Genomic DNA, 27,489 nt, shown 5'->3' with positions numbered 1-27,489 from the left:
TTGTGTTTGGTTCAAATTTGACCGATTTACTACTTTCATCAATCATAACTTTTTTGTTTTACATTCGATTGCATTAAGGCATAATGATATCCTCCACAGTAGACATTTGAACATATTAAATTGCTGATCACCACTTTCATTGCATTTTGGATGATTTAGTCAACTTTGAAACACCCATGGTGTTCCCGCCATAAAGACAAGGAATTAGTAACTATCCGGATCAGATCAAACACACACACACACACACACACACACACACACACACCAATTTGAAACATTTCCCGCTCTTATGTGCCCATCCCCCCGGCACACCCAATACATGTTCAGTGTCTATTCTTTGTATATTTACTGCAGTTGTTCATGTATACCAGTAGTCTGATACAATATTTACAGTTTGAAAGGGTGTTAAATTACATTTGGTGATGATTAACGGTTTTTGTGTTAATGTAATAGCAGTTAAAACAGGACCGGTCAAATTTGACCGCGAACACCAAAGTAAGGGGGGGAAACGAATACAATAGGAGGGTTTTAATGTAACCATTGCTTATGACAGTGATGATATTTTAAATCAAAAAACATATTCCCTAAAATGTGGAAGCTCTGGGTGCCATACAAATGAATAGTTGATATTTTTTTAGGGCCACAACTTTGGCACTAGAGCACCTAGTGTTATCAAACGCATTTCAATGGTGAAACTATCCAAAAATATTCCATATGACAATATTTTCCACTACGATGAAAGGCGTGTAAGCCAACAAACCTTATTCTGGTTCCATCATGGGTAACCCCACCCATCCTCTCCACCTGCAGCTGGACAGACAGATAACCCCACCCCACCCCTCTCCACCTGGACAGACAGGAGCTCCTTCTCCAACAGACTGCTGCAGCTCCGCTGTCACAGGAACCGATACAAGAAAACATTCCTGCCCACTGCAATAACTCTGTACAACAAATCACCTCTGGCTGGAAGAGAACTCTCTGCTCCATAGCTTCTCTCTTCACAGTACATTTGACATATTCAGTGTAATATTTAATATTCCATCTGTCACATACTTATGTAAATATAATACCTTGCTTTATATCTTGTTATTGCTCATTTGTAAATTCAACATGTATATTTTCTTCTTTATTTCTTGTCTTTTTATTGTATAATGCGATGTGTTTTAATGCTGCTGCAACGCAAAGATTTCCCAAATTGGGATCAATAAAGTTCTATCTTATCTTAAACTAACAATCAGTGTTCCAGATGAGGATCATCTCTTTACAAAAATATTCAAGTGCTAACCCATATTGTTACTTCTAAATGAATTTATTTCCAAACGCATTATAATGCAGTGTGATGTAAACAACAAAAAGTACCACAGAAGTATGCTTAATTTATATTTATTCATCAAACAACCACATCAATAACATTGTTTTTAAAACAATAAAATGGTCCTCTCTGGCAATGATTTACTTATGTGTTTCACCACAATACAAGTAAAAGGCCACCATAAGGGTGTATGTTGACTCTAGAGCGTTGGGGTTAGTCTAACATGAAAAGCATGGACAACAGAACATAAAATCAAGTTATGCAAAAGGTTATAACATACAGTATTAAGAAATCATACAACACAACCATTTTTTTAGGATTTAACTATGTATATTAAACATGTACATTCTATGTGTAAATCAAATATAACAATTTATAACAATGTATTATTTGGTTTTGAGAACAACAATGAGGTGATTCACCAAATAAACTATTTGTTGTTTATCTCAATGTCCCTAATTATACATCCTAAAAGATTGTGCATTGTACATGTTGATTGAAGTACTTCAATCAATCAGGTTAATAGCTGGAGATCAAAAAGGAAATATAACTGACAAAGCAATAAAAGCAAGTAACGCAAAAGAAACAAAAATGAACAATTAGAGCAAAGCTGTCATTGGCCTGCAGTGTAACAGGTGCAGTCATATAAAGTTAATGACAGGTAAATCCTATAAGAGATCGAAAATAATAATGCATAGGCATCCCGTTCTGGGAAAAAAGGGAAAGACCTCCTGCTCTTGGACAATGATGTGCTCACCAAGTTGTTTGGTAACCAGCAAGATATACTTGGACATGTGTGTTTCAAAAAGGATCAAAAGTGAATGGTTCATTGCTCAGGATGCATTCCAGGGACGCTGAGCATTTTGTTCAATAACATTTAAGTTGTGTACAAGTGAAATGTTTGGCCTGATGCTGCGGCATAGGGAAAAGTCATATGGTCAACATATTCAAGGGTGATCTTCCATTGAGGAGTATGAATACAATCTCTAAATATAAAGTCAGTAAAGTATTTACATTTCTGATAGCACATCAAGTCTTGGCGGATATTCGTGCTTGAGAGCAGCAGCAATCTGGGGAAATACAGAGAAACAAAAAAGAGGGGCAGATCAGAACCCACATTTGAGGTTTTTGAATACACAATGTATGTTTAGCATTAATGAATACAAAAGTAACAGCAACATGTCTAGGTTGAGGCTAAATCAACAAAGATACTGTACATTAATTCCTAAGTAAATTACCTAAATGATGTTTCCTTCTTCATCCTCACTGGTGTCTGGACTGCTTAGGCCACTTTGACTTTCCTCTTCATGTTGAAGGAAAGAAGCATCAGGACCTAAAGCAGTCTTGTACTGCTGCAGTACCACCTGCAACCTCTCCGACGCCTCAGCATGCTTCCTTCTTAGGGTGCACCCAAGTCCTACATTCCCCTTGTCTACATCTGAAAATACACAAAATATTGTTATATGGACATACTATACAGTAAGATTGCTTCACGAGGCCAGAGCACTTCAATGGAGTATATTCTCTCCCATGTACATAAAGATGATTGTCACTGTCAAGGGACTTCATTATGTAAAATGGCCGGGTCGAATGGGCAAAGGCCATTATACTCCATCCAATTTCTGTGACCAAGAATGATTTGGGCTGACTTTTTTCCTTTAAAACTTATACTTTACAAGGTAGGTTAAGTTTTGCTTTCAACTTACCTTCCTCAGCCACCTTATTTTTTAGAGCAACTGCCATGTTCTGCAACCATGTGCAATGCTGCGCCATCTCCAACAATAGGATGCCTTTCTCCTCTTGCAGTCTCCGTGTAAGCATCACTTGATCCAGTATCTTTTTCTTGGCTGTAAAGTTAGCTAAAATCCAATCACAGTTATGTATACATGAGTCACATTTTCATTATAGCATAACAATATGTTTAAAACTCCAAACATGTACTTTCAAAATAATCAAATGTATACACAATAAGAAAACTTAAGATATACCCTTAAACTAAATGAACGTTTTAACACTCTACATGATATGTGCATAACTCAGCAAGGTATACCTTCATATAACAGAACTTCAAATTAATTATTATGAAATATCTGAAAACTGACCCATGCCATGAACTTCCCACGGCCACAGCGCGGACATGATGCTCCCTCCAGAGAGGGAATGCTCCACCGCAGCAACATCTATGCCTCTGGCAGAGTCGTGTACCAGCTGGTTGTACTTCAGTATCTCCTGGTTAAGGCGCTTTTTGTCGTCTGCAAGCTTCCTTCGAAGTCGATGGCGGAGCTTGCTGCTGTCTGAAAAATACATGAGGTAGAGGGATAGGGATATGTGACAAACTATATTTGCAAGTGCAAAAAATATATATAATTCAGTAGGTTGAATCTGCAACCTAAAACATTATATTGTTATACCATTCTGTCGGTAAAGGGATTGCTTCCGCTGCCTCACACTTAGGTAAAGCCCCTCAATGCTTTGCTGCAGTGCTGTTTGAAGGATGTCTTCAGAAGTACCCGATGTTTCTGATGTTCCTGTAGAAATAATAGTGGCAGTAAAATGTACTGTTACACAACACGTAACGGTTTTGAGAAACAAAGTTGTGTAACACCTTTTAACACAAATTGATGGTACAACTATGGAAACTGGAACATATCAGAGATAAACATGGACACATAGTTGGCTTGCTGTTGCTTGAAGATTATGTCCCCGTCTACTGAAATCCAGTGAGGGTCCCATTACGTGGCATGAAAAATCCGCCTTATATCATTGGCTGCTCTTTAGGATCAAATCTGTAAATTCAAACAGTCATGGACAATGATATGTAGCTGGTGTTATCTCGTCGTGCTTACCAGATGCCCATTCCTTCACGTCGGAAATCCACGTCGACACCATGTCATCTGAGACACAATGTAGCTCCGTCTTGAGTTCCTCAAGACTTGCAGTCTCTTCCAGGAGCCTCTTACTAGTCTGATAAACAGTAGACGATGGACATTTATCAAGATTAAAACTTGCTATGATTAACAACAAGCCATGTGCAAATGACAAAGGACACAACACCTTTAATAGGAGGCTCACCTTCACATATCTTGTGGAAAGTGCCTTATGAAGGGAGTCACCTTTTTTCCTGTTCCATCCCATAGCATGCACTGTGAGCATGTCCAGTCGTGCTTTTGAACGCAATAATGAGGTTATGATGTGTCATCTAAAAAAGTATGCAATAATAGGGCAAAACCTTCCACTCACCTGCTTTGGACATGTATTTGGTTGTCAGGGCACAACGGGACAGGTAGCTGTTGACCTGCTCCACCTCTTCCCCGGCGGTCATCCCTGCTCCCTCCTGGTTCTTCCCACTCCATATAATCTGATGGTAAAAGGTTGCTGGAATTGTTGTGCAAAGAGGCTACATACTACTATACTAAACAGTATATCTTAGATATTTACTACTTCAGTATTATAAATATAAAAAATATAAATGTACGTGATACAAAAATATTTCACATACCTCGCATTTGGTAGCATGGGCTCGAGCATGCATTACACTGAGGAATGGCTTCATGGTGGTCAGCTCCTGGAGAGCAGGAAGGACACTTGCAGCTTTCTCCATGTACGGCCAGTACTTGCAAGCCACATCCATGGCGAAGAACTTGGCTTTGGCTGGCATGAGTTCCTTTTGAAGATACAGGGGGTAGGCGAATATCTCCCCCCTGTACATATTTAAGGCCTTCAAAAGAAACCCATGGCGACATACAGCCACCTCCATCCCTTCTTCATCCAGCTTAGAAGCCCTCCTTGACGTCTCCCTCGCTGCTGTCCACTGGGAGTCCCCACATGTGCCTCTTCCCTGGGTCTAAGACACACATTACATTATGACAAATCAGTTAAAAGCAATGGAATCACAATCTACACCATTTGTTCTAATTATCTGATTTTGGAGTAGATGGTAAGGAGAAGTAGCTGAATTTGAAGAAAGTCTAGGTCGGATATACATGGCTATTTTTGTGATATACCTATAAGGTAAAATGACGAATAAAAACTTGCATTTTTCAGTGATCTCTGTATTTTGTCGACAAATGCAGCCACCGCGCTGTCTTCTGCTACAAAGAGCCCATTAAAAAAGGCGCTGCCATCAGAACTAAGGAAAAAAAGATTAGCAAATATATCCATGAAATATAAACAGTAATCAAAAAAGTTAAATAACAACATTGTAAAAACAGCACCTTCCACTTCGCCGAAAGCGATAGAGCTTCCTGTTTCCATCGGCAGAAACAGCCAACATCTCCGGCGTGCAGGCAGGGCAGATGAAAGGAGCACCACAGCAGAGCTGGTCTTCCTCATACGAGGCATAGGAGAACTCCAGAAAGCTGCGCTGCAGTGCATCTCCGTTGACAGGTCCAGACTGGAAGATAATTACATAATTGCTGTGATTTTGTCTATTTACGGAAATGTTATAATGTATAATATGGTAACGAATATTTATACTTACTCTTCCTCCACACTTTGTGCGATGCTCCAGCAGCTTTGCAAAGGCCTGTCTGGAGAATCCCGGAGAGATGACCTTGAGCTCTTCAAAGGAGCTCATGAGGTCCAAGGTGTAAAGTGTTGAAATACTGACCGAAGCTGGCCAGTATCCACTCTTAAGGAGGACTTTCAAGTCGGGGGTCCACTGCTGCTGGCAAGTTTGACAGACATATAGTGGCAGATGCAAGTCATAACGCCCTTGGAACAAGTAAATAAACATAATTAAGACACATTTTACAACAGTTCCATCTACAAATAGTCAAAGATTAACAGATATTACATGAAGGTTTTACTCCAATTGGAAGCACAATGCCTCAGCCCACAACAGTAAAAATATAACAATTCAATAGAAATCCAAATATATATATATATATATTTGTTTACCATTGATGGTAATTAAAATCACTGGTTTGCCTGGTACCACAGTGAAGTTTTTGCCTTTACAGGAGCAGTTGGGTGCCTTCACAGTTGGCAATATGCAAGCTGTCAAAAAAAAAAAAAAAAGCACTAATTACCATTATCTGCTGGCCGAAGAGACATGTGAACATCAAAATGCAAGTTTGAGAGAGCATACCTTGGTCATGGGTGTCATATCCACCTTCCACTCTAACAACACACGTTGTTGGACTAATTGGTTTAAAAAACCCATTCATTAAACTGTCCCTGTTGTGGAGTGGCTGTTTCTTGTGATGAAGTACATCACAGTCTCCACAGAACCACTCCTCGGGGAGACACTCTCTACACCTTGGGAGGAAATACAAAATGATTATAATATCCTAGAATTACTTTCATTTTCATGTGGGTTTTCTCTAGGTATCCAGTTTTCTAACATCCCAAAAGTCATGCATGCTAGCTGAAATAGCAGAGCACTGAGCATTAATACTGAAAAATTACAATTAGGTAAAGTAATTTAAATAAAGGTAAATGTTATCTCACCTAATAACAGCCGGCTCGTGGCAGAGGCCACACAGGGGATGACCAACAGCCTCTTTTTCTAGAAGGCATTGTAGGTGGTGTGGTCTCGCTTCTTTCCAGCGCTCTGAGGCTTTCTGCTGCCGAAAAGACCAGGATGAGGCAGAGCTTCTTTGAGGCTCAGGAGGAGGACATGAGGAAAGAATGTCAGAGAGTCTCTCCATATTCTTTTCTGTGAACAGAATGGGAAACTTTAACTGTAAATGACTATATTTAAGATGAACACTAAAAATCAAGGATCATTTCTTTGCTCAGTATGGAACTGGCCAATATCTTTACTGAATTATTCCTCGTTCGAGTCCTGAACTGTCAGTTGTGTATAAGGTTATTTTCTCTCACTAACACAATTTATTTAAAAATTGATTTTAGTTTTAAACTTAAAGCCATTTTTGTGATTTACCAAATTCATGTTGTGCTGAAGGTTCAGTACGCAGAACCTCCACACTGGATGACTGGAAGCCCTCAGTCAGTCAGGATGTGACTGTAAAACATCACACAGAGGGTTAACAACAGATAACTGATGATTTGTATTATCTACCTATTGTTTAAAAGCTTGTGAAATTAAATAAAGCATAGTTCTTATGACACCACAGTGGGAATGTCTCCGACTGTAGTGTCACTATGCGTTTACATATTGGAATTATTGTAGACCCTCAACAAGCAATTACTGTGTTTTAATTAGATTTTCCAACCATTTACTTAGTAAATTCATAAAAATGTAAAATAATTGGGATTTCAACCTGTAGCTGAGCCTTGGCGTCGCCCTCCACGCCTCCCTCTCGGCTTGCCACGTCCCTTTTAGGGGACTGTAAAGTGTCTCCTACAGAGCGTGCCCGTTTCCTCTCCTCAGCTGCTTTCTGTGACCAAGTAACAACTCATGTAAGGTTGATGTTGCTGATAAACTGATACCATATGACAGTGGGCAAATAAAAGGAAATTCATTCACTTGAAGAACATTTTTGCTTCAAGTTTTTCCTACCATATCCAACTAATCAAGTAAAACAAGTTGAACAAGCTTTATTTAGTAAGCCTCTGCCCCCCATGTTGTAATGATGAACTGTTTTGCAAAGGCCCTATACATTGATCCAAAATCCAGTTACTCTTGGCCTGTTCAGCATTTTTTGGATAAGAGATAGTGCCACATTCAAGTAGGAAATGAATGAGGTCATATGGGTTAAAACACCAACCTTAGCTTCAGCTAGCATGTGTTCATGCTTCAGCTCAAGAGCCATGCGTTTCCCTTCTTTGGATGTGGGATTATTGGGGTCTGGGTTGTGTTTTGTTGCCATTGCAACACAGCCAGCCAGCCAGCCAGCCAGCCAGCCAGCCAGCCAGCCAGCCAGACACAACAGATATGCAAACAAACAGCTGCTGTATGAGACAGACAGAGATAGTGAGACAGATTGTAAGATTGAGATAGATAGATGAAGAAATAGATAATGAATGATAGAAAAAGATAGAGACAATAACTATAAGAAAGCTAGGTAGATAGACAGAGAGATAGGTTGAGTTTGGCTCTTAAAAGTGCCGTTGGTTTTATGATGGTGTAGATCAGTGTATGGGTTTGTGGTGTGGGTACAGGAGCTGCAGGAGAGAACAGAAAAAGTGAATTATGTAGTGAAACTAGCTTTTTTAAATGCACATTGTGACGGTTTAACTACTTTAGACAGACTGAGTGAGTTCATGTACGTGTTTCCTGTTTCAGACTCGTAACAAGCACATGGCCGTGCACATGGACTATGCCCCTCCCCCCCAAACATATGTTAAATGTCCACTCGGCAGCGTTAGTACTGTCATGTGTAAAACAAAAGCGATTAAGATAACGTATAACTCACACTTTAACACCGGAGTATGTAGCCGTAATTAAGACAAATATTTTCCACACACCACTTATGAGCTGATATAAATGTAGCTAAACTAGATTAAGCTTATGTTGAACGTGAGCTAGCTAGCTAGCCGCCCGCAAGAATAATTTCACATTAATGTTGCTTTGCTGATTATGGCGAAAGCATTTCTCAGACTTAGAACAGTTCATTATGTATGATGAACTATGCGAGAAAAGGCTTAAAAAAAGCCCCAATTATTAAATCATGCATCAGACTTTAGTGACACAACTTACTTTGTCAGAAGATGGATAGCAATGCCGGACCGGTGGTGGTGCTCTGAATTATGTCATTTCCTGTACCGATTATACAATAAAATATTAATACATTTCCTATATTTTGACACAATAACTATTTAATAACCTAAGTAGCCTACAGACAAAAACAAAAAAGTATATATTGCCTTATAAAATGCAGAAAAGTGTAAACACCAAGCATGATAATAATAAAATAAAAGACTAATGATATCTTAAACCTTAATAAATAAAATGGAAAATTAACCGACAACAACAATTTAACATAAATAAAACAAGGATTAAAACAAGGATAAGTTTGACTCAATGTTGTGTAAAGTACCCGTTATGGTTAAAAAATTAATAAAAAAAAACAAAAAACATTGAAAATAATACAGCTTCCGGTTTCCGACGGTCTCCCTTCTCCTGGCAAATATCCTAAACCTTAATAAATAAAATGGACAATTGATTGACAATAACAATTTAACATAAACAAAACAAGGATAAGTTTGACTCAATGTTATGTAAAGTACCCGTTATGGTTAAAAAAAATAAACATTAGAAAATAATACAGCTTCCGGCTTCCCGAGACACGAAGAGGAGACACGAACAATTCTTCCACTTAAAATGCATTACTTTGAAAATCGTGCTTTCTGACACGAAAGAAACGTGTGCATAAACACCATATCCCTACGTGCATTGCGGCTAAAACATCCAATCACCGCTGAGGATTATTGAAAAGTCCTAAATCTGTTTCTGGTATTGTTTCGGACTTTATTTTGAAATTCAGTTCAGACGGCAACAAACAAAAGTCCGAAATGATACGATTTTAAATAAAAGCAATAATCGTGGCTTGATATTGAGTAAGAACATGTTTTTATGAACCACACAGCTTCCGGTCTTCCACGACCAGACCGAGAAAAAGACGTGTTGACTTTATTTTGAAATTCAGTTCCTGACGGACGTCAAAATAGCCCGAGATTATCGAATTAAACCAATAAATAAAAACAAGGATAATTGTGTGTTATTGTTGAGTAAATAACAGTGTGTTATTTTGAAAAGAATAACAAATTAGAAGGAAAAAAAGATTTTAAAAATACAGATTTCAGTATCCTGAGGCTCTGAGCCCCATTTCTTTTCCTCACAGACGGCAACAAAAGTCCGAAATGATACGATTTTAAATAAAAGCAATAATCGTGGCTTGATATTGAGTAAGAACATGTTTTTATGAACCACACAGCTTCCGGTCTTCCACGACCAGACCGAGAAAAAGACGTGTTGCAGGCACGAAACACATTACCAATAGAAATACATTGCTTTTAAAATCGTTCTGTGTGACACGAAAATAAGGGGATAATCGTGGTGGTGCACACGAATCAATAGATTAAATAACGTGACTATAACACGAAATGCCGTGAGACTGGGTTGAAATATGAACGGAATAAGTAGCAAGCATCGTAACAACAAACAGAGTTAACGTAAAATAAATAGGGACAAAAGTGTGTCAACTAACCATTCAGAAAGGTCCTGCTGCAACCGAGATATTTGCACTTCCACCAAAACCTCGTCTCCTTCAGTGTCCGATTCTGGATCATACTCATCAAAATACGCTTGAACGCACGCATTTCTCTGGGAGGACATGTTTCTTCTCGTCTAGTTTTCAAAACAAGCATGGTAACATGACGCTCGTGCCGGGGGCCGTGACCCCCTGGTCAGCTGCAGCTCAAGCTAAGTCACAGAATCAGCCCTTGCAAAAACAGGCCTGGAGAACAGCAAATAGAGCGAAATGAGGCATGGCTAAAATGCATGATCTGTTTGGTATTTTGAAAAAAGAAACGTATAAATATACCTTATATAGGTATGGCCCTACAATATATCATTTAAATATAGCATGATAGGTCCACTTTAAGCAACGCAACACATGGTTTTCAACAGTGGAACGATTTATGTGAATGTCAACAGCAACATCCCAAGCTTCTTTCTAGCCAATATTCATTATGTTGTATCTGTACCTTCAACTGTAACTGAAAGTTCAATTTGGTGTATTTTGTTTGCAAGTCTGTGTTCAACATACTACTTGGAGTACGCTTAACGCGGCACAAGTCTGTACTGAACATGGACACGCAAAACTCTAAACAAGTATTTTTTCATATCTGATACCAAATCTTGCAGCAATATTGCCACACTGGAGATGTATAGTGTATGTAGTTAAAGAGTTTAGTTATTGTATATTTCAATTGTGTTATTTGTGTTAAATGTATTCCAAGTATTCAATGTATTCAATGTGTTAAATGTATTCAACGTATTCAATGTGTTAAATGTATTCAACGTATTCAATGTATTCAATGTATTAAAATAACTACCCAAACATTTTATTTTTTGTTCATTGTACATGTATATGTAAGTTATGTATATGTATGTACGTTTTGTCTCCTGCAATTACAGAATTGAATGATAGTGGTTATATATGTTCATGTCTTGCTGACATTATTTGTTATCCTTTTCCACATAGCCTCTCAGATGGATTCCTGTTTCATCTGTTGGTTTGCCACTGTCCAGTGTCTGCCAGCTGGCTCCCTCTCAGAAAAGTGCCATCTTCTGTCAACAGGAAGAACTGAGCCTCCCAACCAGCAGTCTGACCATGAGTCTGACTCACTATATGAAGCTCAGCGCAAGTTCTTTCAGGAAGACTGGGTATATATATACATTCACTCTGCAGCTGCATATAATCAGCTCATCATGGGCATTCTCTTTAACCTATTACATTTCACCTCAATCTCCAGCAGCCAATCATCGTACTGCAGCCAAACTTTCAAATGGTTCTCCTCTCTCCTGCAGTCAGCTGTGATTTCAGGTTTCATGCTGCCGCCCGCCTCCTCCCCATCCACCTCCTTTCATCATATCCAGTGCCAGGAGAGCTAATCCAAAGACCTCATCACACCTCCTCTTCATCCCATCTCCTCATCAAATCCAGATCTTCAGCATCATCACCAGTGTCTAGACCCCGGGGGGTTCCCTATATGCTCACGGCTGCATTTCCCCCAATACATGACTAGCACAGAAGTCCAGTAACAAACCACCACTCCGGTTCAGATCAGGGGGGCCGTTCCTCCCAATCACGCCCCTCCAAGTGTCTCCATCATTGCCCACATGTGTGTTGAAGTCTCCCAGCAAGATTAAAGAGTCCCCTTCAGGAGCCCCATACAGGACTCTTTCCAGGGTCTCCAAGAAGGCTGTATACTCTGAACTGCTGTTTGGTGCATAAGCACACGCAACAGTCAGAGTTTTCCCCCCCATAACCCGCAGGCGTAGGGAGGCGACCCTCTCGTCCACTGGGGTAAACTCCAACAACTAAGCACTCAACCGGGGGCTTGTGAGTATCCCCACACCCGCCCGGCGCCTCACACCTTGAGCAACTCCGGAGAAGAATAGAGTCCAACCCCTATCCAGAAGTAAGGTTCCAGAGCCGACGCTGTGCGTAGAGGTGAGCCCAACCAGATCCAACTGGTAACGCTCCACCTCCCGCACAAGCTCCGGCTCCTTCCCCCCCAGAGAGGTGACGTTCCACGTCCCCAAAGCCAGCTTCTGTCGCTCGGGTCTGGTCCGTCGAGACCCTCTGCTTTCACTGCCACCCTTCTGGCAGCGCACCCAACCCCATCGCTGTTTCCCGTAGGTGGTGGGCCCACGGGATGGAGAAGCGGAGGTGTTGCCCACGTTGCCTTTTCGGGCTGTGCCCGGCCGGGCTCCGTGGCAAGCCCGGCCACCAGACGCTCGCCGACGAGTCCTCCTTCTGGGCCTGGCTCCAGAAGGGGACTTCCTCCGGGCCCGGTATCCTCACTTCCTGTGTCGTCTTTCATGAGGTATTTTGAACCAATCTTAGTCTGGCCCCTTGCCTGAGACCAATTTGCCATGGGAGACCCTACCAGGAATACAAGGTTCCAGACAACATAGCCCCCAGGTTCATCAGGGCACACAAACCTCTTGACCACGGTAAGGTGCTGGTTCTTCAGAGAGGCATTTTGTCAAATTAATAAATTAAAACAAAAAGGTGGCTTAGTAAACTTTATTTTTATTTTTTAGTAAGTATAAAATAGGTATTAATGAGATCATCTATTAATTATGTTTGTCTAACTGCTACACATGTATTTATACATACATTTAGATATTTATGAACATCTAAATATAATTGTTCAAGGTTTTAAGATATAAATAATCACATCATGGGGTCATTAAGGTTTCAAACAGGTTCATGTAAGGTAGGCCTATAACATGAAAACATGATTTTTAAAACAAATTTCTGAATCTCACATTAGCCTGTAGTTTGGTATATTATTGATATGGGCTGGACACCCCTTCATAATGATCATCATTGACTTTTTTTTAAACGAAATTAGGAGGGCAGGTCAGGCCACTAATTGAGCTCAATCATTCACATTTATTATTATTACTTTATAAATTAAGAGTATTAGGGGTCCATTACAAAACCTTTGCAGGAATCGTAATGCATTCTGAATGTTTCTGTACTTTAAAAACAGGCATCATGGCTCAAGATCCTGTTCTTGTTTAAGATTATTCAGACTAATTTGTGAATTTAACATCCATATTGTCACGATTCTTATGTTATGTCACGTTTTTAGTTTTGTATGTCTAGGTTTGGGTTTATTTTGCTGTTCTGTTCTCCCTGTTTCATGTTTTCCTCCTTGTTTCTTGTCTGGTCCTTCTCCCTGGCTGCGTTTTACTTCTCTTATTTTTCATTTCCTCGCTCCTCGGTCTCGGTCTCACCGGAAGTTGATTTGTCTGCGCCATCTTGAGTAGCGTCCCAATGGCCTTATTTTTGCCGGAGGAGCGAGGAGCGAGGAGCGATAATGGAGGAGCTATAATCGAGGAACCACCAGACCATCCTTCGATGAAATCCTCAGACACTCGCCCCGCCCCCTTACTGTGTATCGCTCACTGATTGGACGATGCAGCGCATGCACTGATCTGATGCTTCTTGACATGAGAGCAGAGTTTCCCAGCGGAGTGAAGAAAACACATGAAACTCACGGGACTCACTCCTCAGTTTATACTGTGTTTTGTTTCAATGAATGCATCATTCAGTTACAAATATGTGATATATCTGAACAACAAAGTGGTCAAAAATCCTTTTATTCATTTATTGGAAACATTTTCATTATCGCTTTTTTCGTTTTACATTTTCATTTATTGTCATTTCCATTCAGTCAGTCATTAAGTGCTATTTAAAATGTTGATTTGCTACATATCCACACAAACAAACAAAGTGTGCAATCCAATGAATGTTAATCTAACTGGGTTTTGATAGATAACATATCTCTTTTTCTTCTCTCAATTATTTTATTTCTATTGTGCACTCTAATCAATATTAATCAAACTATTGTTCGTTTATACATTTTAAGAATGGCGTTTATCTTTTTTGAGAATGAGTTCTTATTTGATTTAATTTATTTGGGTCTACAACAGATGATACAAATGTTTGTGTCAGTAAATGTGCAGAGGCGGGGGTGTTTGTGAAAATAACGGGGACAGAGCTGCTGTCAGACGAACAGCTGTGCAGCGTCATCACAAACGGACGTCGCTTCACGAGGAAAGGACGTCCCATTGCTCTTAAAACTCATTTCCCTGCTTCTCGTGGTTTCCTTGCGTCTCTCCATGCTTCCCTGGTGGGAGGGACTAGTCGCAGGGAAACGACGCAAGTGAGGGATGCAAGGAATCCATTTAACCGAAGTGAAACGCAGCCCCTGTGTTTTCCTCCCTGTCGTCAGTTTCCCTGGTGTGTCTGATTGTCTGATTGTGTTCACCTGTTGCCCTTGTGTTTCTCCCTCCTTTACCCAGCTGTTTCTTGTTCCTTGATTACCCCTCCCTGTATTTAGTCTTGTCTTTTCCTGTGTTTCCTCGTCGGTTCATTGTTTGTTTCTCCTGTCTCCCTCCATGTTGGTCACGGTCAGTTTTGTGTGTTTTACCTTGCACTACCTATGTTTTTTGATTCATGCCATGTTTTTGTTTTTTCAGCTTTTAAATAAAGCTCGCTTTTGTTTATAGACCTTTACCTTTTTTGTGGTGTGCTTTTGGGTCCTACAGATGAAGCGTCTTATTTTGGACAGTTTAAAGTGCGAGGGTCGTGATCGGTTCGTGCACGTTCCGTGATGGCCGGCCGGCCCCCAGTCTGACTTGATACCGCCCCCATGATAAATACATTTAATTATTGTGAAGCCAGCTGCAATGGATCATTGATCCACCAGGGGGTGCAGTGGGGTTCCACACTGGAGTCATGTGAAATCAACTTCTTTGTTGTTAATAATGTTGTTTAGTCGGAAAAAACGAACGAGCCGGCTCTCCCGATTTTTAATCCTAATTTAATCATCATCATTGATGTTTATGTTCGCCGAATTGACATGAAATCACTGACAAATATGAATATTCTGTATTCAACTTCATTGAAACGATCAGGATGGGTGTTATTTTTCCCCACAATGACCAAGTCGCTGCAAATGATCCCATGTATTACATGTACATGACCATATTCTCAACAAAGTTACGTAACGAAACATTCTGTATTCCTTGCTTACTTTTTATTTAATGCTTTATAACAGCTGGAATAGTTCGTTTAGAACAGGCACCTCACTCGCAATCTGCTCCTCCGCAACGCCTACCACCTACCTCCGGCTGAAATTATGAATGTACAGTAAGGCATAGTAATCATAGATAACACGGCAGGGCCCGTTACAGTTTGTTTTCATCTGATTTCAAATATTTTAAATGTCTGAAGTTAATAAATACATTCTCAGTGTTCAAGTCAATAATAGTCATATAAGAAAAGTACTGATCTAATAACAGAGATTTTATAAGGACTTTTCAATGTTCGACATCGCTCATGTGAAATACAGTAAACTGGATGTTGTGGTGCCGAGAGGCGGGGTATCAAAAGTACAAGCTAAACTTTTATTTAGCATCTGAACACACTTGTAAACAACGTGATGCCCGGGAAGCGAAGACCCGGCGGAAACAGCTGGTCTGGTTCACTAAAATGTCCGTGTACAGTATATCTGGTACTAATGTATAGCGGACCTTTGTTAAGATCCATATGTCAGTAGAGATGGGATGGCAGAAGGTGCTATATATATATAATTCCAAAGCTGGTAAAGACCTTTCAAATTTAGCAATAATAGTCATATAAGAAAAGTACTGATTTGTTCTTGAATCAACTTTTTTATGGAAAATGTTTTATGTAATTTTATTTCATTTTAAATAAAATGAAAGACATTCACAGTTAATGTAATTAGATATACATTATTAATGCCATACATTTTTAAATGTAATTAGATATACATTATTAATGCCATACATTTTTGCATAAATATTTATTCAGTATGATAGCTGTCTAACAGAAGTTAAATCCATTTCTCACTTATTCTGACAATGTACTTAACCCCAAATAAAAGAACCCAATAAAAATAGTTGTTAAATAATAGTGAAGTCACGTTGTAATAACAATAACTCATCTCTCTCGGTTTTTTTTGTTTTCTTTGTGTGCTTTGCCAAAAGCCACTGTGTCAAGTGTCCTAGTTGGGTTGCCGTAACGAACAGCAGCCGGCTCTCGATTTTTAATCCTAATTTAATCGTTTATGTTCGCCGAATTGACATGAAATCACTGACAAATATGAATATACTGTATTCAACTTCATTAAAATGTTATTAACGTGCCTAAACTCAGTAATTCACTAAAAATTACTGATCCCTCCGCGTCGCGTCGCGGAGGGATCTTGATCCCTGGGTGTTATTTTTCCCCATAATGACCATCCAATCATCCAATGACTGTTTCCACTCGGACTTCAATACAGCAACACCATTGTTTGGTTTCCATGGTAGCGTGTCTCTTTAGTAGCGTGCACTCCTTTCCTGTAAATTACAGATCCAGCCAGGCAAAACAGTAATATGAAATATGAACGTTAGTTTTTAACTGAAATGATCAAATAAAGTCAAAATGTCACAGTGTTTACAAACATTGACCATACCGTTCACCAGCCCCCACCCCACTATGTCAGGGTTGCCAACTCTCACGCATCTGGCGTGTGACACACGCTTTCACTCTCAATATCACGCTCTCACGCTGCCCAAACTATTCTCACGCCAAAAACAAGAATACGAAGACTAGAAACGGTTTTGAAAACTTTTGTCACGTAGTGATCGTCTTCTCAATAGAACGTCTTTGATAATGTCTTCTGGCCAATCAGAATCACGATAACGGCGTGGTGTTGTTGCAGGAAGTCCCGACGGAGAATACTTTTGCGGTAGTACATCTCTATACATCGATACAACATTACGTGTTGATTTCCATCAACACGTAATGTTGTATCGATGTATAGAGATGAAATAAGACCCCACGGTTTGATGATTGATAGGTGTGTGGGCTGTCTTTCATTTTGACACACAGAACAATGGGGGCTATCCACCCTTATCCACAATGTAAAGTAATTCACACAGCCTCTTCCCTCTTCTCTCTGTGAGGAGCAGCACTGCTGCAGCAGGTTCAGCTTTCAGAACAAAGTAACAAAAAACTAATATGGCATTCATTTTTTTAAATGTGTAGTAATAGATTTATTTATTTTTCTTCTCAAGAGAGTACCAGAATGTGTATTTTATGTTAGTATTTTAAAAAATCTCCTGGGGGAGAATCCCCCCAGACCCCCCTGCAGGGGTTGGGTTTTCAGCATGTCAACTCTTTCACCTGTGGGGAAATTGCAGGATTGGCTCCAGGTCGCCCTTTTTATTTACAAGACAAATGTGCCTTTTTATTTCATACAGTTCAATTTGGATTGAGACAGGGAAGTAATCTGTCGGGGGAGCGTGTATGTAATTACATTGCAAATACTGACTTGAGCCCCACCACTGTATGGGTTAGCCCTACCATAGATTACCCAACAAAAATACTCTGGAGCGCATGCGCAGATCTAAGATCCAGTAGAAATGATAAAAAAGTAAAAGTCTGCTGCTTATTGTTCTACTATAGCCAAAATAGAGTCAAAGAGTATATGAGAGTGAGAGTGTGTTAATTAATATATTTGGCAGTTTGGAGTAAGTCTGTAGATTTGTTTGTGTGTGTGTTTCATGTATAGGCTTCTCACGATAATTAATTTTGTTGGATACATTTTCCCGGAAATTATTGCGATAAACGATAATATTGTCGGCACCGTTGTATGACCATTTTAGACCACTGAAATGATAATATATAATAATAATTCAAGTACATCCTTTCAAACTGCTAGTCACATCCTCATGTAAATGGCAATTTATCGAGGTCAGAAAAGTTATCGAGTTCATTTTTATTTATCGTACGATAAGTCAATTAATTGCTTATCGCGACAGGCACACAATAAAACAGTGGAAACAAACATGTTTGACTTTCATTAGTGAATGAAACTGTGCCCTTTATAGTCTGTGTCCATTATTGTGTATTTGTATATATTGTATATATATCCTATATATATGCTAAGGTCCCGCTGCTGACACGATAGCAGTCATTTCGTGTGCATATGTGTAATTAAACCGAATTAAACCCATGATATCAAAATCTCACTCCAGCCAGGTACCCAAAGTTGGCAACCCTGCACTATGTTGAGTATAGCCTACTCTTTGTTTAAAACGAATTGGCCATCGGAATGTGTGTGTCCCAACCCCCCCCTGTGATATCTCTTCACAGGGGGGAGAGAGTTAGACGCTCGTGAATTGTCAACGGGGGGGGGCCTCTCTGCACGGAGGAGCCGCGGAGAAGTGAATCACAGTGATCTGCTATTTTAAAGTAAATTCAACACATATCGACCCTAAATATAGCATATATTAAGAACGAGAAAGTGTTAACATCGTTTTTTGTAAACATATGACCAATGTGCGAGGGTGATGACATCAGAGCATCGTCCTATGGGCTTAGCCCCGGACAGGTACAACAGGTATTCACTCAGAGGGGGGTAGTTACTCATTTACATGTCAAAAAGCAACATACAGTAGGCGGGTGGGGGATGGTGAACGTTTACATTTCTCTACAGCAGTGGTTCCCAAACTTTTTGTGCCCAAGGCACACCAAAGGACAAGTAAAAATCTCAAGGCACACCTATTGTGCGAAATAGCCCTTATAACACGTGTTATCACTCATATCATGTAAAATATCTGTAAATGTGCATAATTATTTACTAATGTCAAATAAAATGTGACAAAGACAACTATATTACTCATGAAATATTTATTAACGAAATATTTCAGAAATTAATTTGAAACTTTATCAAATTAGGCTTCATCAAAGCACAGGGATGAAACGTATACCAATATAATCTCAGGGCTCGACATTATAAATGGCCCGCTGGCCCGGAAGCATTATTTAGACACCGCGGCCAGCATAACGTACTTTCAACTCGCCCCACAGCTGTTTGCTGCGGAGCGCAGCGCGAGCAGTCTCCCGTGAGCGGGAGCGCACTCCTTCACTACAGACTGTCTCTCTCTCTCTCTCTCTCTCTCTCTCTCTCTCTCTCTCTCTCTCTCTCTCTCTCTCTCTCTCTCTCTCTCTCTCTCTCTCTCTCTCTCTCTCTCTCTCTCTCTCTCTCTCTCTATAACTATCTATCAATATATCTATCCATCTATCTCTCTCTCTCTCAATCTATAAGGAACCGCAGTAGACAAAAGGCGTTGCTATAGCAACACGTCATGTTTATATGAAAAGGGGTGGGGTCAATATGACCCGCTGGGCGGAAATAGGTATAAATTGACAATTTTTAACAACATAGGGTGCTACATAACACACTTTCAGGAAAAGTCACGGACTGGAAGACTTTAATATTTTATTGAAAAAAAGTTACACAGTTCTAGTGTTGTCCTTCAGCCTTCGATGTGTCACGGTCTTATAATTCCCACCTGCAACTGCGTTAACAGCGAAATATGGGGTTCTGTGAGGATTTTTTTTTAAATAATTATTTTTAGGTATAGAGTTTGCCTCTGTATTATGAAATGAGTGCATACAAAGTACTGATATAGTAAATTAAAAAATTATTATTTTTGTGTAGTTGTATATTGCAATAATAAGCATTGCCCTTCTCCTATTCAAACAAAAGAGAAAATGCAGATATTACACTCTGAAAAGAAAGGGTAGACATATCTGTACTCTTAGTGCCAAGTAGCTAAGCTATTCATTTGCAGAAATGTAAAGTGATCTATCTAAGTTCTATTCATATTCTTGACGGGAAGAGTTAGTATACAATAGAGTTAGAGTTAGTATAGCCTACTTTAAAAGCCTTCTCCAAATCAAACCAAGATATCTTGGGTATTCACTCAGAGGGGGGTCGGTGAACCGGGCAGAGTTTTTAAACATTTAAACATTTATAACTAGTTTAGGTTGTTTGAGAGGTACAGCTACCATTCTTTAATTAGATGTTTGATAAGTGCAGATCACATAGTAAAACACGTACACAGATACATTATTTTGTATTTTTATTAAATTCGACAATGTCAATTTCACTTTCCACTATGTCCACCGTTGTTTTTCACAACCAATGGCAGAACTTTATTGAGGCCTGTAATTAGTCAACTACAGGTCTCTTGGGTCAGTCTTTTTCTTCCAAAAAGCTTGTGACAAGATGTTATTGCTCTTGGGGCATTAAAAACAAGATTTTAACTTTAGTTTTTTATATAATATCTGCATTTTCTATTGTGAAAAACTAAGTCTTAGTTATTTAATATATAGCGCCATCTCCTGGTTAAACCCTGAAATTGGAGAATAGTGGGAGGGCCTAACATTCCTGAATACTGGTCTTTGGCAGGCAACTGGCTGGCAGTCGGCAGGAAGCTGTATGCTGGGGTCCAAAATAAGAGGCTCCATCTGTACCTTTTCCGTAACAGTGATCTTAACAGAATGAACCGACCAAATATGGACCCAGCGGATATTGATGATTTTGAGTTAGATCTGTTCGATCTAGACTTTTCCCTTCAATGTTATTATGCCGAGTGGAGTGGAACCTCGTCAAGAAGGGACAAAGAGGCTATCCTCAAAAAGACACAAATGGAGGTGTCTAACATGCCATGGTTGAGGAGCTCGTTGCCTTGAATGGCTCAGAGTTTTTTCACGTAGCCCTGAGAGCCAGTCTCCATTTTCTGACCCTATTTTGGAATCCCGTCTGGCGTTTGGAGGTCCACGGAGCCTCCAAAAGACCTCTAAAAAACGCAAGGTCAGGAAGCCAGCTCGCACTCCAGTACCGGTCCACACAGCCATGGTTCCGTGCTCCAGTGCCGGCCCACACAGTCATGGTACCATGCTCCAGTACCATCCCACACAGCCATGGTTCCGTGTTCCGGTTCCGTGCCCAGCAGCCATCCCTGCTCCAATACCGGCCCACACAGCCATGTTTCCGGCTCCAGAACCGGCCCACACAGCCATGTTTCCGGCTCCAGAACCGGCCCACACAGCCATGTTTCCGGCTCCAGAACCGGCCCACACAGCCATGTTTCCGGCTCCAGAACTGGCCCACACAACCATGTTTCCGGCTCCAGAACCGGCCAATACAGCCATGTTTCCGGCTCCAGAACCGGCCCACACAGCCATGATCCAGGCTTCAGTTCCGGTCCCCACAGCCATGGTTCCGACTCCAGAACCGACCCATACAGCCATGGTCCCTGCTCCAGAACCGGCCCATACAGCCATGGTTCCGGCTCCAGAACTGTTCTGCCGGGGGTCCTGCCAACTCCATGTCCTGTGCCATTGGAGGTCCTGCCGACTACTGTTCTGCCGGAGGTCCTGCCAACCCTATGTCCTGTGCCGTTGGAGGTCCAGCCGACACCTGTTTCGTCGGGGGTCCTGCCAACTCCATGTCCTGTGGCGTTGGGGGTTCCGCTGAGGGTCCTGCCAACTCCACGTCCAGTGTCGTTGGGGGTTCCGCTGAGGGTCCTGCCAACTCCACGTCCAGTGTCGTTGGGGGTTCCGCTGAGGGTCCTGCCTACTCCATGTCCTGTTTCGTTGGGGGTTCCACCGGATTTCCTGCCAACACCTGATCCTGTCCCGCCAGCGGTCCCACCAGCTCCTGCTCTCGATCCCAGTGCTCCGGTGATCCAGCTGACACTGGAGGGGTCCCATTTCGGCGTACGTCGTCCTCCGGAGCTATCCCGTCGCCGCCTTCTTGCCCGGCCTCCTGAGTTCCCCAGCGGCCTTCGCCCTCGAGCCCGGCCTCCTGAGTTCCCCAGCCATGGTCTTCGCCCTCGAGCCCGGCCCCCTGACTTTTCGAACTCTGCCTTGCCCCTGGGCTGTCCGCCTGAGACCCCCTCCATGAACTCTGCCTTGCCCCCGGGTCGTCCGCCCGAGACCACCTTCTGTTCCTCTGCCTTGCCTCTGGGCTGTCGACCCAGACCCGTCCTCCGGACCCCCTCCACCCACCCTTTTGGAAATGGTCTAGGATCCGTCCCTTGAGGGGGGGTGTTCTGTCACGATTCTTATGTTATGTCACGTTTTTAGTTTTGTATGTTTGGGTTTATTTTGCTGTTTTGTTCTCCCTGTTTCATGTTTTCCTCCTTGTTTCTTGTCTGGTCCTTCTCCCTGTGTTTTCCTCCCTGTCGTTAGTTTCCCTGGTGTGTCTGATTGTGTTCACCTGTTGCCCTTGTGTTTCTCCCTCCTTTACCCAGCTGTTTCTTGTTCCTTGATTACCCCTCCCTGTATTTAGTCTTGTCTTTTCCTGTGTTTCCTCGTCGGTTCATTGTTTGTTTCTCCTGTCTCCCTTCATGTTGGTCACGGTCAGTTTTGTGTGTTTTACCTTGCACTATCTATGTTTTTTGATTCATGCCATGTTTTAGTTTTTTCAGCTTTTAAATAAAGCTCGTTTTTGTTTATCGACCTTTACCTTTTTTTTCGAAGTAGTGTATGTGAAATCAACCTCACAATAAGATGTGTGTATATTACAATTATTAATGTCATATTTCAAGATGATTACTTCGATATTACAATATGGTTGGTTGAGCTGGAGTTCATTATTGAGCTTACACGTTAACGTCACAGTCATCTGAAGAACGAACCCAAACCTTGTTGTTTTTATTAATTGCATTACCAAATTGGTATCAAATAAACAGTAACACAACAGCATTGGTAACACAACTTCCAAAGTTACAGTAAAATAAAAAGGACTCGGACAATACAAAATCCAACATGTTCAACAGAAGAGAATAAGTTATATTGTTTGTACACATGGTACTTTACATATATATATCTGTTTTTTAAAGTGTCCAGGTGATGCAGACAGGCTGGACCAGAGAGTGAGAGACAGAACTGGACTCCTCACAGCAGTGAACTTCAGCACAGGTACAAATACTCTTTTTTCATACTGTACAAAGAATCAAGAAAGATATTTGTTTAAATAAATGAAGTATTGACTTTAATACACTGCTATACATTCCATTAAACAATACTAAATACTAGATCACCTACACATCAGTGAAGTTGAGGGTTTTTTCCATGCAAAAGGTTACATTTAGATGTTAACAAGCAATATGACTGTCAGCTTTCTAATTTAAGGTATTGAAGGCAAAGATATTTAACGCATAGTGAGAACTGCTACTATTTATCTCTCAATATTGTCTGTAAAAAACCGTGATAAAAGTGATTATTTCAGTGAGACAACAGAGCAAGCTTCTACAGTTGCACAACGTTTTGATAACAGTTAAATATTATTTTGATAATATATATTTCAATGTTGATGCATTTCATATTGTTCATTCATAATCTGATTGTCTTTGTAGCTCAATGTTGAAGAAAAAAAAAATTATATCTACAGCCCCTAAACACACCGCTTTCATAAATAACACAATAATGTTTTATGTTTCCTGTAATTTTTGTTAGGAAAGGACATGCCTGAAAGACACGACTCAACATTGTCTCCTTCTCTGAGGGTCAAGAAGAACATCCAAGAGGAAAATTAAAAGCTGATGTTATGAGATGTTAAGACCAGTACAGGACATTCACTAAGAAACTACTTTTATTGTGAAAACACAGTCAGCTGATCGAATGCACCTATTTCCACATCTACACTCCATCAGCTGATTATTTCTATTTGCCTCACTTCATGAGCTTCACAACATGTACCTTGTACCGCAGAGTTTGCAACGCAAATAAATGGGGCCAATCTTCAGTCAGATGTGAATGTGTAATCTAACATTTTCAGTAAGAATAATGGACAAAAGGAGTGCAAATTCAATTTATTGAAATGTGAACCAAAAGTTAATCAAACATGTTTTAAATAAAAAAGCACATATGACAGAAGGTGTAAACCTATTAAATGTATAAGTAAACACATTTAGTCAAATAAAGTGACAGACTAGGCCTGTGCAGTTGGTATCAGCTATGCCCAGCATGTGCTCCTCCATCAGGCCTGGTCCTCCTTCATCAGGCCTGGTCCTCCTCGCTGAGGAAAGACCCTCAGTCCTCTCCAAACCAACAGACAGGACGTCCATCACACGGAGGTTTCTCCCTGAAGTCTCTGCAGCTCTCTGGACACCACGCTGTCTCAATCCGTCCACACTGAATATGAGAGGGGAAAAATGAAAATAATAAATGCTTTAGACAATAAGAAATATAAAGTTGACTGTTGAATTGCTCAGCTTTTTTAGATTGTCAATACTATTACTGTATAACTAATATCTCAGGTTAAGAGGCACATTCAAATAAAGATGGGTCTTTAAATACATTTTGTCTTTAGAATTGTTTGTCTAAAGTCAAGGATCTAGAACTGGTACTTATAGTTTTAATGATACAGTCTGGTTATAATGCTGTTTGGAGGAGGCCTCACAGGTAAGAGCACTTACTAGCTACCATCACATGTACCTTAGCTTGACTTAAATGTATTAAATGTATAATTAAGTGATAGCAAATATAAATAACTAATGTCATGCAAACATATTAATATTTGCTTGATTCCAGTGTTGCATTTAGCACATTGCATACAAACGTTAAGGGATTTTAAGATACTGAAGTATTATGCTAAAAACTCAATAACTTAGATTATTATTTATAGTTTTGCTGAATAGTTTCATGTCCGCTTACCTTAGAAACGTAAAATGTGACGGCAGTGTGCAGATGGGGAGCATGTTAGCTTAGCTTCTTAGCTTGAGCTAGCTCTGTTACTTCCAGCCCGGTGGCAGCAGGTCCCGCCTCGGCTCCGCCTCTTTGCCCTTATTTGGAGCAGGCGGGAGTTAGACTCTGACATCACTGTCGAGCCGTTAGTGGCCGACTCCGCCTACTAAGGGCTTCTCGGCAACTCTGCAGAATCCTATGGGTGACGTCACGGACCCTACGTCCATTTATATATACAGTCTATGGTCACAAGCAGCCAACACCGGAGCAACACATGGAACACACACATCACACGGAATACACACATCACTCACTGAACACAGATCCACATCGCTCTGAGCCAGGTCCACACCCACACCCACAGTACTGTCACAGACGGACACAGAACTTAACTGCAACTCACCACTCTGTCGCATTGCAACTGGGTGCTGGTCTCTTGGCTTTTCCACAGACCGCTTGGAAGCTGCCACCTGCTTCTTCCGAGCTACACACTCTGCCACTAGATGACCAGGGTCAAGACAAAAGAAACACAATATCTTTTTCTTGGGTCCTGGAAGAGAAACAGAGTGAGCATGTGTGGCACGCCTGTTACAAGCTTTCCGGAAACCAACACGATGAGGAGAATCGCTCTGAGCCAAAACACCACTGTGCATCAACACCAGCTCATCCGCCATGGTGGCAGCCTCCTGCAAGTTTGTTATTTTGAAGACTGGCGTCAGTGTTTAGGAAGCGGTAGTGATAGGTTGTTGTGTTTTTAAAAAAAAAAAGTTTGTAAGTAGCCGTTGCTAAATATGGCTTTTGTTTTGGAGCAGTTTGTGGCCAGTCTCACTGTGTGTCAGCTAGACCAGTGTAGGAAGGTTGACTTGCGGTTAGTTGCTGACCACTATCACGTTTCTGTCTCCACTGCTCTTGTTAAAAGTGAACTCAAGGCTACTAATCCCGGACGAGCCCCCATTTGTTACATTCCCTCCAAATCTAGGGGTACGAAGGGGAATAACAAAACATGAAATAACCGGGAGAGAGAAAAAAGGAGAGGAAACTGAGCTATAAAGCCACAAGATGGTCTTTAATTAATAACAAAGTAAAGAGGCTCACCAGCCAACAAACTTAAGGTAAACTAGAACAACTCTCTAGTAAAAGAAAGGGAATAAATTAACACATTACACAACGATACACTGGAGCACATCTCCAAACAGTTCACAAAAACACAGGTCTCACACAGAGACAGAGACAGAGACACTACACATGCTGCACACATGCAGCCCAGAGGAGAAGGAGAAGAGCGACTGCAGCCTTCCTCAGGGATTGGGAGCACCTGGGGAGAGGCTGCACCTGGGGAGATGCTGCACCTAGGGACAACCAGAGGGAGAGAGAGAGACACACACACACACAAACACTACGGCACGTAACAATGTGAACATACATTTACTATATATTAACATTTATATGGGGACATGTATGTACTCTATATTCAGATGTATATGGAGACATGTATGTATTATATATTCACAATGATATGGGGACATGTATGCACTATATATACAGATTTATATGGGGACATGTATGTAATATATATTCACAATTATATGGGGACATGTATGTACTATATATTCAGATTGATATGGGGACATGTATGCGCTATATATTCACAATTATATGGGGACATGTATGCACTATATATTCAGATTCATAAAAGACCATGTACGTACCATATATTCCGAACATGAGTGCAATATATGTTCACAATGAGGAGAAATGCATGTTCTGATAAAAAAAATCTTTAATTCTTTTTTTTCTATCAATGTGTAACAGTTATCAAAATACTCATTAAAAGAAGGACAAGGAAAGAATCAAAGAAAAGGCCTATAAACAACACATTATGTAATGACTCAAGACAATTTCCACGTAATTATGTAATAAAACCCACATTTTGTAATAATCTGCTGCATTCTGTAATCAACAGCCTGAACGCAATATAAAATACATTTCCCTGCATTTTGTAATAAATTATTACATTTTGCAATGGTTATTACAAAAAGCGTGAGTTGCCCTTTTAAAAAACTAATATTCATTATGTAACCATAACCAAACTGTAAATATATCCCAAAATTGATGTTGATATACATGTTGGCTAATGAATATGGTAACACTTGATCTAGTTTTGGCCAATGAAAGATATTCTACTGAAATATTTTTAAATTATGAGTAAGGATGATTCATGTTTGAATAAATAAATAAGCAGTTGTAATGTTATTGTTTGCAACTCATTTTGTAACTAGAAAATGCATTTCCTGCAGAAAATGCGTGTGAATGCTGTAAACTGTGAACATTTGTGGCGGAATTTAGCTGAAAATGCAGAAAAAGCTGAATATGTTATTAGCTGAATGGTAGCTGCTTTTCGCTACAAAAATGCAGAAAAAGCTTAATATTTAAAAGAAAAGGTTTAAAAAAAAAGGTATAAACAAC

At 40.5% G+C, this 27,489-nt stretch overlaps 1 protein-coding gene across 1 annotated transcript; it reads right to left on the bottom strand.

Annotated features, from left to right (window-relative positions):
* Positions 1–1,367: 1,367 nt before the first annotated feature.
* LOC117469217 lies at positions 1,368–7,253 on the bottom strand. The gene is made up of 16 exons (XM_034113598.1): positions 7,200–7,253; positions 6,764–6,971; positions 6,402–6,571; positions 6,212–6,310; positions 5,793–6,025; positions 5,527–5,705; positions 5,348–5,441; positions 4,812–5,156; positions 4,553–4,670; positions 4,385–4,476; positions 4,159–4,276; positions 3,724–3,840; positions 3,415–3,606; positions 3,019–3,171; positions 2,551–2,750; positions 1,368–2,382 (listed from the first exon to the last, which is right to left on the bottom strand). The coding sequence occupies exons 2-15, from the start codon at positions 6,961–6,963 to the stop codon at positions 2,551–2,553; spliced, it is 2,310 nt and encodes a 769-aa protein (XP_033969489.1). The 5' UTR covers positions 6,964–6,971; positions 7,200–7,253; the 3' UTR covers positions 1,368–2,382.
* Between the last annotated feature and the right edge of the window lie 20,236 nt (positions 7,254–27,489).

The sequence above is a fragment of the Trematomus bernacchii genome, unplaced genomic scaffold (assembly GCF_902827165.1).
Source record: "Trematomus bernacchii unplaced genomic scaffold, fTreBer1.1, whole genome shotgun sequence".
In the NCBI taxonomy this organism is placed as follows: domain Eukaryota; kingdom Metazoa; phylum Chordata; class Actinopteri; order Perciformes; family Nototheniidae; genus Trematomus; species Trematomus bernacchii.
The sequence above is the reverse complement of the archived record's forward strand: the minus strand, read 5'-3'. Positions and strand labels throughout refer to the sequence as shown.

Excerpts from the sequence above, each read along its gene's own strand:
- LOC117469217 (XM_034113598.1), bottom strand. The coding sequence starts at position 6,963 with ATGGAGAGACTCTCTGACATTCTTTCCTCATGTCCTCCTCCTGAGCCT. Across the intron at positions 6,572-6,763 it reads CACGAGCCGGCTGTTATTAG|GTGTAGAGAGTGTCTCCCCG; the intron begins GTGAGATAACAT and ends TTTCCTCCCAAG. Across the intron at positions 2,751-3,018 it reads AAATAAGGTGGCTGAGGAAG|ATGTAGACAAGGGGAATGTA; the intron begins GTAAGTTGAAAG and ends GTGTATTTTCAG.